The sequence below is a fragment of the Erpetoichthys calabaricus genome, chromosome 13 (genome assembly GCF_900747795.2).
Source record: "Erpetoichthys calabaricus chromosome 13, fErpCal1.3, whole genome shotgun sequence".
In the NCBI taxonomy this organism is placed as follows: Eukaryota; Metazoa; Chordata; class Cladistia; order Polypteriformes; family Polypteridae; genus Erpetoichthys; species Erpetoichthys calabaricus.
Window position 1 is genome coordinate 89,941,448 of NC_041406.2, and position 19,065 is coordinate 89,960,512.

A 19,065-nucleotide genomic window follows, 5' to 3' on the forward strand; every position below is an offset into this window, starting at 1 on the left:
GCTTCCCGGGTCCTCCCTGCGTGGAGTTTGCATGTTCTCCCCGTGTCTGTGTGGGTTTCCTCCGGGCGCTCCGGTTTCCTCCCACAGTCCAACGACATGCAGGTTAGGTGGATTGGCGACTCTAAATTGGCCCTAGTGTGTGCTTGGTGTGTGGGTGTGTTTGTGTGTGTCCTGCGGTGGGTTGGCACCCTGCCCAGGATTGGTTCGTGCCCTGTGTTGGCTGGGATTGGCTCCAGCAGACCCCCATGACCCTGTGTTCAGATTCAGCGGGTTGGAAAATGGATGGATGGATGGATGGATTTTGAAACTTGGTCTTATCGGCCTATTTTGTTGTCCAATGTAATACGCAGACAACAGAAGCATTGTAGCTACTTTACTCCACCTGCTTGGGCCTCATGAATGAGGTTTATAGCTGTAATGCTAATCACTGATAACTCCAGCATCTCAAGAGTGTGTTCCATCCATATTACTAACCGAGAATAAACCGGATATGGACGCAGGGACACAGCGATGGGACCATGAAACGTACTGCGCAGGCGCGCGTCTCATAGACCCTCAAGCGAAGTCGTATCCACCGCGAACGAAGGAGTCACAGACCAAGAACGAAACAGCTCAACTAACGTGAATGAGAAATGAAGCAACAACGCGCCCATAGCTAACGACTAACGACACAACCACACAACCCCCGCCAAGTCACACGTCAGAGGCTACGGAGGCCCCACAGGTCCACAAAGATAGTACAGAAGCTGCAGACGTCACCGCCATATTGTGTGTGGCACTACTGTGGAGTGAAGGCGCAGGCGTCACCGCCATATTGTGAGTGGCACTACTGCGGAGTGAAGTTAGGAATAATGTGCTGCTTGGGATTGTACAAACCGCTGAACGCTTTACACCAAATTCAAACACAATACAGCTCAACGATACAAACACGTGCCCACCTGGATAAGATCAATGAATGCAGGCGCCTACAACACGCGTCTGAAACTGCGGAAGCAAAGAAGGCACGGGTTCAAAACGAACGAGCTCGACTGACGGATATACAAACACGAGCCCGCCTGGATAAAATCAATGAACGCAGGCGCCTACAACACGCGTCTGAAACACGCGTCTGAAACTGCGGAAGCAAAGAAGGCACGGGTTCAAAACGAACGAGCTCGACTGACGGATATACAAACACGAGCCCGCCTGGATAAAATCAATGAACGCAGGCGCCTACAACGCACGTCTGAAATGCCGCAGGCAAAGCGGGCACGGCTCCAAAACAAACGAGCTTGACTAATGTATTTCAGGATACCCAACGCTGAGGGTAGGCGAGCGAAGCGAGCAGGGGGCAGAGCCCCCTTGTACATAACTAGGCCTGCCTTCTCAATCGGATTGTTGATTTATTTATTTATTTTTATTTATCCGTCATCCAAGGTCCCTGTGTGAAAAAGCATTCGTCCAAGCTGAAGCAGTTCATTTATATTCAGTGCCGAATGTGTGTATTTTTTCGAAGTGGTATGAAGCTCCGCTATTCGTAAATCTCACACACTTGGGCTCAGTGAAGTCCCAAAAGCACAAATTCTACATACACATCACGTGAGGATTAATAGATATACCTAAAAAAACTCAGGAATAATCAGATTAGATTAGTATACAGTAAATATGTAAAATGGTTCTGCCTAACTGACCGCCATACCTTCACATAAAAATAGCAGTCGCCTCGAGTCCCATATGTCAGGCCTGGTTTGTTGCTGATCCAGATGTTGTCTGAAATGACTATGTAGTCCACATCTGCGAAAAAGGTATCGTTCCGCTGTTTAGTCAGTGCATCCAGACCATATGAGCCGATCTCCTCCAATCCCTCAATGATAAACTTAATGTTCACAGGAAGGTCCTAAAGTCAAAACAGAATGATACTTTATTATTTAGGCATTCTAAAATGTGGACTTTAAGAGAGAGACAAACAGTAACAACATCTGACCTGCTTTAAGGCTTGGTAGGCTTCCACGGCATGTAGCCAGGCTAAAACAGGTCCCTTATTGTCTGTGGCTCCTCGTCCATACAGGTTACCTGCAACGGTAGTGGTCAGGCAAGTCAAGCCACTAACGATTATGGAAACATACAGGAACTAAGAGGAGTAAAAACAAGCTCTTGGAAACAGTGCTGCTCTCTGCATGTGGTAATATGACGTGTGACCTGAATGAGATTTATATTAAAATAATTTTCAAAAGGATCTCCTCAGTTGTGTATAACAGTATCATCTAGATCAGCGGTTCTCAACCTGTGGGTCGCAGGTGGGGCTCGATGGCAAACGCCTGGTGACCGGGCCTGCACCCATGGGGCTCGGCCGGGCACTGCCTGAAGAGGCAACATGGGTCATTCTTCCCATGGGCTCACCACCTTTAGGAGGAGCCAAGGAGGTTGGGTGCAGTGTGAGTCGGGTGGTGGCCAAAGGCGGGGACCTTGGCGGTCCGATCCTCAGCTACAGGAGCAATTAGTCTCAGTTATGGGTAAATGTGTTGCAAAACAGATGGATGGCTAATATGTCACAGAAAAGTATATTTGAAAGTTTCTTCCATCAATCCATTATCCAACCCGCTATATCCTAACTACAGGGTCACAGGGGTCTGCTGGAGCCAATCCAGGGTGCACAGCAGGAAACAAACCCTGGGCAGGTTGCCAGCCCAACACAGGGCACATACACCAAGCACAATTTAGGATCGCCAATGTACCTGACCTGCATGCCTTTGGACTCTGGGAGGAAACCCACACAAACACGGGGAGAACATGCAGACTCCATGCAGGGAGGACCTGGGAAGTGAACCCAGGTCTCCTTAATGTGAGGCAGCAGCGCTACCACTGCGCCACTGTGCCGCCCTTGAAAGTTTCTTTTTCCAAGTAATTAGTTTTTCTTATTTATGCATATACTTTAATTACAGAAGTCTATTAAAAACCACGCAATCAATCTCTATTTTACAAAATGTATTTTGTAGGCAGCCTTTCATTTTTTGAACCCACTTATTCCAGTAAAGAGTTGTAGGGTACCATAGTCTATTCCAGCTGCTATGGGCTTGAGGCAGAGAGCAGCCGAAGATGGGATGGCAGGTCATTACAGGTCACACACCCACTCATGGTGTCACACATGCGCGTCACAGAAACACCCTCAGGGCTAATCATAGGTGCACAATTATTTCCTCTAGGAGTCACTAGCTCCCTACTTAGAACAAGTTTTTTTGTAATTGCGGCATTTTAAGTAACCCGAAACTATATAGATATAATGTAAAAAGGCGATATCCCTCCCATAGTGATATGGCGATAAGAGAAAATAACTTAGCTTTCTTTAATAACGATTTACGTGGCATTACAGACGAAGGAGTCCACATGGCAAGACTTTTATCAAGGTGGGATCTCGATGTATACAGTCTGCCATTTTTCGTCGCTGCGATGGAAGGAGTTTCAGGACGGATGACGTTATCACCCTTCCGTCCGTCGGCTTCGAGGTGTTTGGCTGCTGTCCAAGTCTTTTACACTGTTTTCTCCACGTGTAGGCCTTTAGTTATGTTCCAAACAAGGCAAGGTGAGGATTCAATTTCATCTCTAACATACAATTACATTACATTACATTGATTACATCTTGCCTGAAGAAGGGGCCTGAGTTGCCTCGAAAGCTTGCATATTGTAATCTTCCTAGTTAGCCAATAAAAGGTGTCATTTTGCTTGGCTTTTCTCTACATTCATAATGGCTAACACGGTACAACACCCTAGTACTATCTCTAACATACAGAAATAGTACAATGCCCATTTTCGTAGTTGTACCTTTCTTTCTTCAAATGCTTGCCTAGCACTTCTAAATGCTGAGAGCCCCTGTGTGCTAACTTTGGCCTGGCCTGTACATGTGAGTGGATTTATAAAGTATTTTTTGTACAGAGCTCAGTGACTTTAAACTTATATTCTGATTACAACAATACCCTGCCAAGTAGGGAATCCATTCCCTATTTTCATTTCCCATTTTTCATTCCGGCATTCCTGGGAATGAAACTGCTGTAATTCCCGGGAAAACGGGAACGGCCAAGCTCGCATATATATAGCGTGTAAATGTATAAAAATCGATGAAGAAATAACAGAGTTATAGTTGAAAATAATTAAGGTGGCGCCATTGCTGCAGCTTGCACTTCATCAGACAACAGCTTTGAACAGCAACTTGAAATTGCAATGCGTCAGTCTGTTGCGTTCTCATTATCTGTGCCAAGAAACTTGCCATCACAGAATGATGACAAGAAACTGGATGCATCAGTAAAAGATGAAATGGCGGTGTTTCAGAGCAACGGCAAGCGCAGGCGTTGTTTAAAACAAGTAGTATCAGTATCTGATGATTGTGCCGCCTACTTCACTGGAGGCAGAGCGTGCTTTCTCAGCGGCTGGTGTACTTCTGCATGAAGTTGCGCTCTCACATGGATGACTGCACGCTGGACACGTTAATAATAATTCATTACATTTATATAGCGCTTTTCTCAGTACTCAAAGCTATCCACACAGGGAGGAACCAAGAAGCGAACCCACAATCTCCTTACTGCAAAGCAGCAGCACTACCACTGCACCACCTGTGAAGACGTTGTGCTTTCTCTGCTCTTATTACCACAACTAAAGATACATGCACTTCTATGAAAACATGAACTGCTTGTAAATAAGGTTAGTCTTGTATTTGTGTCAAAATATTGCAGTAGTTTTATTAAAAATAAGTGTCGGTCGTTCTAAAACCGTTCACATGTGAGATGCCTGGGAGCCCGGGATTCCCGGGAATGAAATGAAAAACCCATCCAGGAATGGATTCCCTACTGCCAAGGAGAGAGGGGGTGCTGTCACTAACAGTCTGGTCTTTTCTCTGTTCTGCAGAGGTGAGAAGACACCCCTTGAGTACAATTGACCTTTCCGGCCAAAAGTCTATACAGGTTTGACGTCTCCAGATGGACATGGACTTGCCAAAGAATGGAGCTATCAACCTTAGGAAGCCAAGAAGGCAATATTATTCTTATTTCTTTTTTGCACCCTCGTGCACCGATTTTGATTTACATTTGTTTGGAATTAAAAGGAGCAATCCTGCTGGCACCCCAGCACTTTTTGGGACTCACCCTGTATTCATTCACCCATCCACAATGGCTAGTTTTAAGCCACCTGCTAGCCTAACTTAGATAATAGTTACCCTCAAGTTCTTAAGGATGCTAGCGAGTACATATATAAACCCTTGACACTTATTTTTAGGAAGTCACTGCGCACTGGAGAGATTCCGAAGGACTGGAAAATGGCAAATATCATCCCATTATATACAAAGGGTGACAGGGCAGATCCAAGCAACTATAGGCCAGTAAGATTAACATTCATCACAGGAAAATTAATGGAAGGAATTATTAAGGATAAGATTGAGCAACACCTGGCAAGGACAGGAGTTATTAGGAACAGTCAGCATGGGGGTCAGAAGAGGGAGGTCGTGTTTTACTAACATGCTGGAATTCTTTGAGGAGGCAACAAAAGGATCCGATCAAAGTGGAGCAGATGATATTATTTATCTGGACTTTCAGAAAGCATTTGATAAGGTGCCACACGAGAGGCTGGGCATCAAATTAAAAGAAGTGGCAGTTCAGGGTGATGTTTTTAGATGGGTGCAGAATTGGCTCAGACACAGGAAGCAGAGGGTGATGATGCGAGGAACCGCATTAGAATTGGCAAACGTTAAGAGTGGTGAGCAGCAGGGGTTAGTACTGGGGCCACTGCTATTTTTAATATATATAAATGATTTAGATAGGAATATAAGTAACAAGCTGGTTAAGGTAGCAGATAATTTGGAATCCGTTATACAGTATCATTACAGAAGGAGTTGGATAGCATACAGGCTTGGGCAGATTTGTGGCAGATGAAATTTAATGCCAGTAAATGTAAAGTATTACACATAGGAACTAAAAATGTGAGGTTTGAATACACAATGGGCGGTGGGAAAATCGAGAGTCCACCTTATGAGAAGGATTTAGGAGTCATAGTGGACTCTAAGCTATCGACTTCCCAACAGTATTCAGAAGCCATTAAGAAGGCTAACAGAATGTCAGGTTATATAGCGCCCTGATGTGTGGAGTACAAGTCACAGGAGGTTCTGCTGAAGTTTATAACACACTGGTGAGGCCTCATCTGGAGTACTGGGTGCAGTTTGGGTCTCCAGGCTACAAAAAGGACATAGCAGCACAAGAAAAGGTCCAGAGAAGAGCGACTAGGCTGATTCAGGACTACAGGAGTTGAATTATGAGGAAAGATTAAAAGCCTTTACAATTTAAGCAAAAGAAGATTAAGAGGTGACATGACTGAAGTGTTTAAAATTCTGAAGGGAATTAGTACAGTGGATCGAGACGCTGACTTTAAAATGAATTCATCAAGAACACGGGGACACAGTTGGAAACTTGTTAAGGGTAAATTTCGCACAAACATTAGGATGTTTTTCTTTACACAAAGAATGATAGAAACTTGGAATAAGCAGCCAACTGGTGTGGTAGACAATAAGACGTTGGCGACTTTCAAAACTCGACTGGATGTTTTTTTGGAAGAAATAAGTGGATAGGACTGGCAAGCTTTTTTGGGCTGAATGACCTGTTCTCGTAAAGAGTGTTCTAATGTTCTAACTTGCTCATTTTAAAGACATGGGAAGAAACTGGAAACTGCTGAGAAGCTCCACAAAGTGACAGATAAAATGTGCCAACTCCACACACATGCTAGGAGAAGCTGGGAATCAAAACCTAATTTCTGGAGCTATGTAGTACAAGCAGTGTGAATCACTGTATCACCATGAAACATACATTTTAAATTAGTCAGGTTTTTATATACATAGTAACTGCTCATACAATAGCTATTATTTTAATGTTTTTGCTTTGTAAGTTCAAATACTGTGAACAATACACCAACCATTGATTTCTGTTAAGACATAAGGCTCTGTAAGCCAGCCATCCTCCTTCTTAGCTGGCTGCACATCCACATGGCCATAAATGCATAAAGTAGGCTTATTTGAGTCTTTTGGAAGCTCAGCTAAGATGACCGGAGGTAGCTGGACTATCTCCCCATCTGGCATCTGTTAAAGAAAAGCAAGTCATATAACTTATATTGAGTTTTCAACTGTTTGAATAGTCAATGCCTATAGACTTACCTAAAAGAGAAAAAAAAGTCCTGGGGTCGGAGATGCCACATAAGGCCTCCACTCCAACGTGTCAAGTGTTTATTCTACCAAACTCCTTCTCCAGCAGACCAATGAGAGATGTATCGGTGTCATTTTGGATTGTGCCCTCGACCTTATGGCACACTGCATTACAGATGTATCCCTAATGGAAGCACTGCCATTCCATTGAAGGGCACAGTCATTTACGTACTCACTCATATAGGGACAATTTAAAGATGTTAAATAGTGTACAATGCATGTCTTTGGGATGTGGGAAGAAAACGAGTGTTCCTGGAGAAAAGCCCACATTGACACTGTGAGAACATGCCAATTCAATAAAGGCATTGCCTAGGCTAGAAGTCAAACTTGGCACTCCAAGTTGTGAGGCACGAGTGCTAACCAGAACACTGCCATGCCACTCAACATTTGATTTATAAATCCCCTTAATGCACTGCATTTGATTTATTAATGTTGGATTTTCCATTCAGAGAGGGGATTTTCATTTATGTCAGCTGATGGCTTTATCTGCAGCCACTGCCTCATTAAAAAACCCAGTCAAGATAAAAAAAAAAGTATTTAAAATTTTTTCAAAAAATAAATTATTATATTAAAGATACTTGTATTTTAAAAATTAAACTTACTTGTATATTTTGTGTATTAAGACTGAGCTAAGAAATTCAAGTAAGTGTGCACATCTTTACTTCCGTGTTCGTCACTTTAACTCATGTTAACCAGACAGGAATTTCAGTACCTGTTGACTTCCAATGTCAGCCAGCTCCACATCACCTCCCAGTGATCGGATCTTTTCTGCTGTCACGTTCACCATCTGCATTACTTTCCCAAACAGGGCAGAACTGCTTGAGTCGCTTTCTATTGCCACCCATTCCTTCAGAGTCTGCAAGAAACAATAAAGCAATTGGCTGTACCGATGTGCATTAAGTCTACAGAGCTTCATTCAAACTGTCTTCTCTCCTGTAGCATCAGAAAATCTTTCTCTGACTATATCTCAGTTCCCACCTCCACCTTTGAAAACCAGTGAACAACGTTTACTTCAGAATGAAAGCATTGATGAGCCCTAGCGATCTCATCTAAAATACAACAGGTAGGAGCACTAAAGAATACAATTATAGGGTCACTAGGGGGCTTACCCCCTGCTCGCTTTGCTCACCAACCCCCCTGGCCTGCGCTATGCACCAGCCACTTCACGTCTGTGCCACTCGTGTTGTGAAGAGGGGGGCTGAACGCACCCCAAGGAGATGTGGTCGCTCCTCCCAAACTCCCTCTTAAACGGTGATACAATGGGAAACAAATACAGTTGTTTTTACCTCCTCTTTGCTCGATCAGCTGCTGCTGCTGCTGCTGTGCCGTGTGATCTGCATCTCACGCGGCGCTTCGAAACATTTAAAAGCCTGTACAGCAGCGGTCCTACTCTTTGTCTTTTATTTCCGGCCCCGGGCCTAGTTAAATCTCTTGGCATAAAGTCTCGTCTCGCAGGACGTTAGTTCTTGATATTTTTTAGTTTATAAATTTAAAAACAGAATAAGAATCTGAAAATCTAACAACATCACATTAAAGTTCGACAAATTCTGAAAAGAATGATACCAGACATATATATGTAGGTTTTAAAATAAGCCCGATTTAAAGCGTGACATAAAAACGTTGCACAAAATCGTTGCACTTTTAGGCTTAGGGTTTTATATATAGAGAGTAGATTACAGGTTTAGTGGGTATGTGTGGTTATTATTATCTCATATACAGAGAACTGTGAAGTTCATACTTGTATGGGCTGATTAAATGGAACACATCACTGCTCACTAGCACCATGATTAGAGAGGATGACTACAGTTGGGTCTATAAGTATTTGGACAGTTAAAAAATTTTTATAATTTTGGCTCTGTATATCACAACAATGGATATGACATAAAGCAATCATTCTGTGATTGAAGTGTAGACGTTCTGCTTTAATTTAAAGGGTATACCAAAAATATTGTTTGAGTCATTTAGAAATGACAGCCATTTTTCTACATGGCCCCCATTTCCAGGAGCTCAAAAGTATTTGAACAAACTAACATAATCATAAATATAATGACCACTTTCAATATTTGGTTGAAAGTCCTTTCCGGTCAATGACTGCCTGAAGTCTGAACCCCTAGCCTTCTCCAAGTGTTGGGTTTCCACTCTGGTGATGCTTTGCCAGGCCTTTGGTGCCGCTTGTACCTGACTCTACCTTCCCTAACTGAAAAACCTCAGAATACATTTTGCCTGGTCTGGTATAGTAGAAAGAGGGTGGCATGAATATAATGGACTGGAGACCTGTTATGTTACTTTGCATGGATTATAAAATTTTAGTAAAACTTTTGGCAAGTTATTAAGACAGGTAATTAACAAAGTAATATACAGTGACCAAATCTGTGCACTTTCTGAAAGGAAAGAAGTAGACAGTTGATGATAATAAGAGATTTGGGGCATGGCTTTGGTCAATGTACATCTGATGATTGTCACTTTATTGAAGTCTACCACTTAAGGCAATAAGTTCATTTGAATGTGAACAAATAAAATAAAAGTCAGTTATGCATCACCGATTGACACTGTAATTAGACAAGGTAGTCTTCTATCAGATCTTTTATTTGTAAGTTGTATACCATGAAGAATGAGAAAATACACTAAGATTAGTGAATTAACCAATGCAAGGAGTGCTGGTGTGAAAGTATATGGATCATCTGCCAACAATAGGCCATTCGGAACTGTCGCATGAGTTATCTGGTTTCAAAATGAAGCTAGAAACGTGCAACTGCATAGTGTGTGGAAAATAGCTAGAAAAACCACAAAGTGGACCAAAAATAAAGAGTTCATCCAAAATACTCATGACTGAATAAAAAGATGAAATTGCAAAACTTGAAAAAAAATTAGAAGACTACTCTGTATCAGTTGAGGAGACTCGCGATGGAGGGAAAAGTGTTTTTGATGTTAATGGTAATTTTACAAATAATTCTATAGCCACTGTGTTCATGCCACCAAAGTAACATATAAACTTTTGTCACCAACTGTGCAACTTGACAAAACATGAATATCTGATGATCGCTGTAATTCACAAGATGCAATATTGGGAGGAATAAAGAAATTTGTATTACATCTCTCTGTTATATAAAAAAATCCTGTGACAAGACTTTTTTCCAGATGAGACTTTGGCCATGAGATTTTTTCAAGTCCCGTCCTCCTCTCAACCATTTTCAAACACTCCCACGGTCCACTCAACTCTCATTCGTGTGAATGCTTTTGTTAGACAGGAAAGTAATAATCAGCCTGGACCAAGTGGAACTGAAAACCTAGCAGGTCCGAGCGGGGACGGAAATAAAAGACATAGAGTAGATAACAAAGCAGAACATCGTAAAGAGGTTCAAAAACGTTGGAGCAATACACATGCAGAGTAGATTAGAGATAATGAAAGTACTAAAATTTGAAAGTCTCAAAAACATAGTAAAAATCTCATTAGCGCTAACAAATGGAAATTATTACTCGGTGAAATAACGGAACAGCGAAAAGAGATCGAATATATGGACATAGGTGATATGTCAGAAGTATGTAGATATTGTTCGGCTTTAAACTTTAAGTCGTAGACTTGTAAATCGTCTAATTCGTGTTGCCATCAGGGAAAAGAGGGGTATCCATGAGAATTAAAAGATTCATTGTTTGGTGAAAGTGAAATCCATAAACACTACAGGCAAAATATCCAAAGCTACAATAATCTGTTCTCGTTCGCATCATTCAATGCTCAAAACGTAGATTTACACGATTCTGGACCATACGCTATGAGAATCAGTGGTCCTGCAACAATTAAAGCTACGACAAGTTTAATTTCGAAGAAAACACAATTCGGTCAGGTTTGTGATGCAACATAGAATTGAAAGACTTAAACAACTGGACATATTAGAAATTCTACAGCCAATAAGGGATACAAATCCATACGTCCAAAAGTATCGCACTTACACAAAATTTATCTCAAAAACACGGACAAAAAAGTTTTCTTGAATTTCTATATAATCCGAAAGATCACGGTCACATTTATAATAAACCAACGTGACGAATTGTCAGCGATAATAGTAACACAACATGAAACATAATTTTATTTCAATTTATTACCTTTTACTATTTTTAACTATGATTAATTACTCGGTGTGACGTAAAATAGTTAGTTCTATTATGCATATGTGGCAATTCCCATGAAAATAACAATCTGTTTAAATTGTACATCCACTTACCCATACGCGAGAGGCAGAGACACGAACTGGCTGGCCTGAGGGTTGGCGAACAAAGCGAGCAGGGGGCAGAGCCCCCTAGTTCAACATTAAAATAGCACCCCCATATACCATCTTTGGATCTATTTATGAATGCATGTTACAATGTTCCCAAAAACAATCCTAGTGGATGCTCTTCCTATTTCTGCATGCATTTGTTTTAAAGGCAGCTGAAGGCTCTGGGTGCAGGTACTCCAGCAGACACTAGAGGGAGTTCTAGCCTCCTACTCCTATAGTAAACATATACGGCTCCTCATCCTTAATGCCAGGGGTTGGCTGGGGTGATCCTTGCAGGAGATTTAAATTCACACCACAGCAGAGAAACTAGTGGGAAATCTGGGACCAAAGCTCAAGTGACAACTGGAAGACAGAGTCAAGAGATATGCTGTACTTAACTACAGGTGTGTGAAAAGGGCTGTTTGGTCCTGGGTTGGAATTGGATAAATGCATCTGCCCTCTCATTTCATAGACAGGGGTAAAAACCAATATAGGCAGGATAAGAGAGCAACCATGGTTGCCGTCTTCATCTGTTGTTTCTATTTGATAATTATATTCTCTCTTTCTTGATCACCTCCCTTATGATAATCCTGTAACACAGGGGTCCCCAACTCCAGTCCTGGAGGACCACAGTGGCTGCAGGTTTGCATTGTAGCCCTTTTCTTATTTAGTGACCTGTTTCGGCTGCTAATTAACATCTTTTGAATTAATTTTAATTGACTTGTTTGTTAAGATTTGTTCTCCTGAATTTCTTCATCGCTCCTCTGAATTGCTTCATTTTTTTTTCCTTGAATGGCACCCAAACAGAAATGAAATGTGAAGTGAGTGAGCCAACAGAAGACCAACTAAGTCAGGGCCTCAAACTCCAACCAAATGCACTCCAACCAGCTGCTTAATTAGGCGCCGAGTCTTGTCGTTAATTAAATCTGTTCTTTAATTCCATGGCTTGTTGTTACTCTTATTGTGCAACTGCATACATTTCCAAAGTTCTTGATTTTTCTCTTTTCAAAGAGTGCTGTTAAAATGTTTTGTGGACCGGCGCAGATCAACATTCCTGAGACCGTCATCTTTTTTTATTTTCAGATATTGTGTGATGGGCACATTTTGTATCACATTATTGTTTGGCAGCTAATTAAGGAAAAAGAAATAATTAAGGGGTCTGAGTCTTCAAGAGCAGGTTGATGAATATTAATTTAAAAGAAGTTAAGTAACAATAAAAACAGGTCACAAGTGAAGAGGAGAGTTAGAATGAAAGCCTGCAGCCACTGTGGGCCTCCAGGACCGGAGTTGGGGAGCCCTGCTGTAACAGACGCTCCGTTTTGTAGCTAATGACTTCCTTGGCACTTATGATGTATGTAAAGGGTTGGCATGACGTATTCCTTTCTAGCACAATTTCTTTGCTGCTGTTCTTCCACCCATCCATTTTCAAACATGCTTTGTCCTAAATCAGTTTTGTAATGGGGGCTGGAGATTAACTCACCTAGAATGGTTGCAAGGAGGTCACCAGTCCACACCAGGCCACAATCGCATCTTGAATGTGCGTGTCTGATCAATTGGTACAATTGTGGATGACAGTGGCTCTCAAATCAACTGGTGCCCCATTTATGGTTGCTGCCCTGTCTTGTGCCCAGTGTTGGGTGGCTATGGCTACATGTGAATGGTTCAGCAATGAATAACTGGAAAATGATTAGTTCAAAATATAACAGACAAAATAGTATATTGTTTGTTTGTTAATAATTCAACAGTTTGTTTAATGGGGTGTTTACCTCTAACATGATCCCACCAAGAACAGCATTTTCTGTCAGAGCATTTTGATTTGTTGCAATAATAATAATGGAACAATTTTACACATCCTACACTTGGGGGCACTGTTATCATAAAAAAGAGTAACAAAACAGATGTCACTTACCTGCACAAACATATCCTGATTTTTGTCGATATAATTAAAAAGCAACTCTGTGTCAGATGTAGGCGCTTGTGTTGTCATTTGTAGTACAGCTGCACATATAATGAGGGTCAACTGGGAAAGGAAAAAAAAATATATATATATATACAGTCATATGAAAAAGTTTGGGAACCCCTCTTAATTCTTTGGATTTTTGTTTCTCATTGGCTGAGCTTTCACAATAGCAACTTCCTTTTTATATCTGACATGCCTTATGGGGACAGTAGTATTTCAGCAGTGACATTAAGTTTATTGGATTAACAGAAAATATGTAATATGCATCATAACCAAATCAGACCGGTGCACAAATTTGGGCACCCCAACAGAGACATGACATTAATACTTAGCTGAGCCTCCTTTTGCTAATCTGACAGCCTCTAGATGCTGTCCTCCTATAGCCTTTGATGAGTGTCTGGATTCTGGATGGAGGTATTTCTGACCATTCTTCATACAAAATCTCTCCAGTTCAGTTCAATTTGATGGACAGCCTGCTTCAAATCATCCCATAGATTTTCGATGATATTCAAGTCAGGGGACTGTGACGGCCATTCCAGAACTTTGTACTTCTCCCTCTGCATGAATGCCTTTGTAGATTTCCAACTGTGTTTTGGGTCATTGTCTTGTTGGAATATCCAACCCCTGCATAACTTCAACTTTGTGACCGATGCTTGAACATTATCCTGAAGAATATGTTGATATTGGGTTGAATTCCGACCTTCAACTTTAACAAGGGCCCCAGTCCCTGAACTAGCCCCACAGCATGATGGGACCTCCACCAAATTTGACAGCAGGTAGCAGATGTTTTTCTTGGAATGTGGTGTTCTTCTTCCGCCATACAAAGCGCTTTTTGTTTTGACCAAATAACTCAATTTTTGTCTCATCAGTCTAAAGCTCTTTGTTCCAAAATGAATCTGGCTTGTTTAAATGAGCATTTGCATACAACAAGCGACTCTGTTTGTGGCGTGAGTGCAGAAAGGGCTTCTTTCTCATCACCCTGCCATACAGATGTTCTTTGTGCAAATTGCGCTGAATTGTAGAACGATGTACAGATACACCATCTGTAGCAAGATGTTCTTGCAGGTCTTTGGAGGTGATCTGTGGGTTGTCTGTAACCATTCTCACAATCCTGCTCATATGCCGCTCCTGTATGTTTCTTGGCCTGCCAGACCTGCTGGGTTTAACAGCAACTGTGCCTGTGGCCTTCCATTTCCTGATTCCATTCCTTACAGTTGAAACTGACAGTTTAAACCTCTGAGATGGCTTTTTGTAGCCTTCCCCTAAACCATGAGACTGAACAATCTTTGTTTTCAGATCTTTGGAGAGTTGCTTTGAGGATCCCATGCTGTCACTCTTCAGAGGAGAGTCAAAGGGAAGGAAGCACAACTTGCGATTGACCACCTTAAATACCTTTATATCTCATGATTGGACACACCGGTCTATGAAGTTCAAGGCTTAACAAGCTCATCCAACCAATTTAGTGTTACAAGTAATCAGCATTGAGCAGTGACAGGCATTCAAATCAGCAAAATTACAAGGGGACCCATATTTGTGCACAGCCAGTTTTTCACATTTGATTTAATTTCATACAACTAAATACTGCTTCACTAAACATCTCTGTTCAGAAAACACCCCAGTACTCAGATGTTCCTAGGAAACGAAAGACATACCACTGTTATCTTTGTTGTTGAAAGGAGAGTCAATTATTATGCAGGCTGAGAGGGGTTCCTAAACTTTTTCATATGACTGTATAGTTAAACTGAAAACTTTATATATAACTCTTTTTGTCCACCCTGCCATCTTTTAACCCAATACAGGATTGTCGGGAGTCAGGTTCTATTGGGTAAAGATAAAGAATTCAGCCTTAGATGGGACACCAGTAACTCACACACCTCCCTTGCTCACACTCTGGCATAATTAGATTTGATTAGCTTCAGTTTTTTTAACACTGGGATGTCTGATCTTGCATCAGGCTAGGCGTAAGTATGTATTAGTGTGCTGAATACTCTGATATATTTAATCTCCCGTCAGAGTTGCGTATATGCAGGTGTACAGGTATGTGCGAGTGAGTGTCTGTGCAAAACTGAAACTTGAAGTGAGGCATGCGCTGTCAAATGTCCTTACGATCACGTGGGTGAAAGACGCTCTACTGTAACTTAGTGGAGAAAGTCGCGTGGTCTTCAACGGCGCCAAAGCTCAAATGGAGGAGCCAACCCAGACGTCGACAGTGCCAAGCCTCCCCACGGTCGCCAAAAGCGTCATTCATTGGCCTGGTGCAGAGCGCCATCAGGCTGTTTTTCGGCTGCCATTGGGCTGGAAATATTTCCAGGACTTGGCAACCCTGTTAAGCTGTCTTGAGGGTCACACCAATCGGAACGACAGACAGCCAGGTGAGAAATGCGCATTTCGCCATCATCAGACGCAGCGGGAGCGAGCTGCTCGCCAATCGGCTATGCCAGCCACTTTCATTCGTGTCCGCGCCTTCCACATGACAGAGTCTCAAGTTCGGACTCGTGCACGCGCCCATATAAACTCATACACATACATTCCACAATGTGCAAAACAAGGAATGGCAGCGCGTAAACGGGCTGATGGCACTACGTGTCATAAAAGGCACTCAGGCTTAAAAAACAAAACTCGTAAGAGGACATACTTACACTTGGAACGTCTGCTGTGGCCGCCTACGCCTCTGGTTCAGACACGCGCACATGACGCAGCCCTTCCCACTTGAAGTTTTGCCGCAATCGACGTCGTTGTCTTGTGGAGTTGTGACGTTTGGGCGGCTGCACGTACCCTTTGAAAACAGCACAGAAACCTGCACACTGCCAAATCAAACCTTGACCCTGCACGATCTTGCAAAAATAGTCCAATCTGGCATGAAAACTGCACATTAGGCAACCCCGGTGACAGAGTGACTACGAGTGCGGCTTAGTTATTAACCAGGGGGCAAAGTGACAGGTCAGACCTGCTACAAGCACGGGACTCGCGCCTCTTACGAATAAATGCGTCCACAGCCTGACATTAATCAAATGGTCCCCTTTAGGGACACAGCATGGCTAATGACAAGGGGGCACCTCCACGTGGAAGAGGAAATCCTTTGCAGCGTAAGTGAAGAGTGCAATAGAATCCACTTAATTTCAGGAAGTCAAAGTAGTAAATATATGTTGCATACGTGGCAGGCAAAATGTTAAATGTTGTACTTTAAACTGAACGTTTCAGGACCAATCGTGCCCTGCACTGTTTCCCATTGATTTCATGTATATTTAAACTAGCTGAGTTACTTGGCATTGTCTGGATGAGAAAATGGAAAGCTCGAAGGGTAAGATGAAATTACAAATTATTTGCAGTGAAGTAGCAAATTCTAGAGACCATGCAGAAATTCTCAGATGATTTTGCACTTAAGAGGAGTATTGATAAAGTGAGATGACACAGAGGAGAGGAGTCAGGTGGAAAAGTTTGTTTCTTGGTGCAAAGAGAATGGTCTGCATCTTAAACATCAGCAAAACCAAGAAACTGCTTATTGACTTTCACCACACCGAAGAGCCTCTATGTCCAGTCAGTACTCAGGGAGTGGATGTAAGAGGTGGTCCACTCCTACAAGTACTTGGGGGTCCACATTAATGACACGTTGGACTGGTCTTGGAACACAGAGGAACTAAAGAAGAAAGGTCAGAGCAGACTCTTCTTCCTTAGGAGACTGCACTCCTTTAATGTGGGACTTAACATCCTTCACATCTTCTACAACTCTTTGATGGCCAGTGCAGTGCGTTTTACTACACTGTGGTGTGTTGGGCTGGTAACATCAATTCAAGATTGGCCCACCCAAGCTAATTAAAAGGGCATGTTCGGTTATAGAACACACTCTGAACCCCCAGAACATAGTGACAGAGAATTAAAGCAAAACTGAGTGCCATTATGAACAATGCTGCACATCCTCATTGTGGCACAGCAACACTGAGGACTTTCAGACAATGAATCATTCAGTAGAAGCGTGTCGAGAAATGCTATGGGGGCTCCATAATACGAACTGCAATACATCTGCATAATGCTTCACCGTGACTGTGACAGCCAAGTCAGAACTTTTCTTTCTTTTGATTTTTTTTTTGCTTTATATCAAATTCATTGTCTGTTCAGACCAAAGTGTGTGTCTATTTATTTATTTGTCTACCCATCCATCCATCCATTTTCCAACCCGCTGAATCCGAACACAGGGTCACGGGGGTCTGCTGGAGCCAATCCCAGCCAACACAGGGCACAAGGCAGGAACCAATCCCGGGCAGGGTGCCAACCCACCGCAGGACACACACAAACACACCCACACACCAAGCACACACCAAGGCCAATTTAGAATCGCCAATCCACCTAACCTGCATGTCTTTGGACTGTGGGAGGAAACCGGAGCGCCCGGAGGAAACCCACGCAGACACGGGGAGAACATGCAAACTCCACGCAGGGAGGACCCGAGAAGCAAACCCGGGTCTCCTAACTGCGAGGCAGCAGCGCTATCGCTGCGCCACTGTGTCGCCCAACTTGTCTACCTATTTATGTATTTATTTATTCAAAGAGCTTCTGTAAAAAGGCAAATTTTCCCATGTGGACAAATAAAGATCTATCTATCTGTCTATTGTGGTGGACGGCCGGGTCCCATGCCTGGCCAGGACACCGCTTCAACATATGTTCTGGGGGAGCATCCATGGGCTGCTCAATACCTCCCGCAGGGCTTCATGGGAGATGGAGTTCTCCACAGCCCTGTTGGGATCTGAGGTGGTCGCCAGGGAGCGCTGCATGGGTCCCTGAGCCCGGCTGGACGAGTCTTCAGCCCCACCTGGAAGTGCAACCGGAAACAGGTGATCAAGCACCTGGAGCATTTCCAGGTGGGCTATAAAAGGGGCCAGCAACCACCACTCAGTGGCCAGAGTCAGGAGGAGAAGGATGAAGCTTGATGGGGAGGCGTGGTGGTACCACTATTTGGGACTGTGGGCCTGTGGGGTTCACGGGGAAGATGTGCCCCACAGGTGAAGAAAATAAATGTCTTTGTTTGTGTTTTACACGGGCCTCCGTATGAGTCTGTGCCGGGTCGGGCGCAATATAACGCCTTATTACACTACCTATCTATCTCTTATATAGTGCCTTTCATATCTATCTATCTCTTACATAGTGCCTTTCATATCTATCTATCTGTCTTATATAGTGCCTTTCATATCTATCTCTTACATAGTGCCTTTCATATCTATCTATCTGTCTTATATAGTGCCTTTCATATCTATCTATCTATGTCTGTCTTATATAGTGCCTTTCATATCTATGTATCAATCTATGTCTTAGATAGATAGATATGAAAGGCACTATATAAGAGATAGATAGATATAAAAGGCACTATCTATCTATCTCTTATATAGTGCCTTTCATATCTATCTATCTATCATATAGTGCTTTTACATCTACACTGTAAAAAATGTCAGCAAATTTAATGGTAAAAATACTGTAAATGGTGAAAGTAAAAGACCTTTTCTGAAAAAAAGGAAAGTTACTTTATGTTCTACTGAAAATTACCTGTGTATCTTAAACAATACATTTCATTATTTTTTACAGCCAAGTTCTGTAAAATCGATATTTTTCTACCTTCAAAATATGCTACATACCATTTACTGATACATTAC

The 19,065-nt window shown here is 42.5% G+C and overlaps 1 protein-coding gene across 2 annotated transcripts in view; it reads right to left on the reverse strand.

Moving 5' to 3' along the window:
• The window catches only part of LOC114663466 (beta-Ala-His dipeptidase-like), a 43,126-nt gene that overhangs the window by 18,388 nt on the left and 5,673 nt on the right, over positions 1-19,065 (reverse strand). Inside the window, exons 1-6 of one of the 2 annotated variants that reach the window (XM_028817216.2) lie at positions 16,063-16,219; positions 13,373-13,483; positions 7,923-8,066; positions 6,925-7,087; positions 1,964-2,052; positions 1,679-1,876 (exon numbers count right to left, since the gene is read on the reverse strand). In XM_028817216.2, coding sequence (XP_028673049.1) covers positions 1,679-1,876; positions 1,964-2,052; positions 6,925-7,087; positions 7,923-8,066; positions 13,373-13,450 — 672 coding nt within the window. In that variant the 5' untranslated portion in view covers positions 13,451-13,483; positions 16,063-16,219. Of the gene's footprint in view, positions 1-1,678; positions 1,877-1,963; positions 2,053-6,924; positions 7,088-7,922; positions 8,067-13,372; positions 13,484-16,062; positions 16,220-19,065 lie in introns of those variants that run through there. The other variant, XM_028817214.2, reaches the window with a different exon arrangement.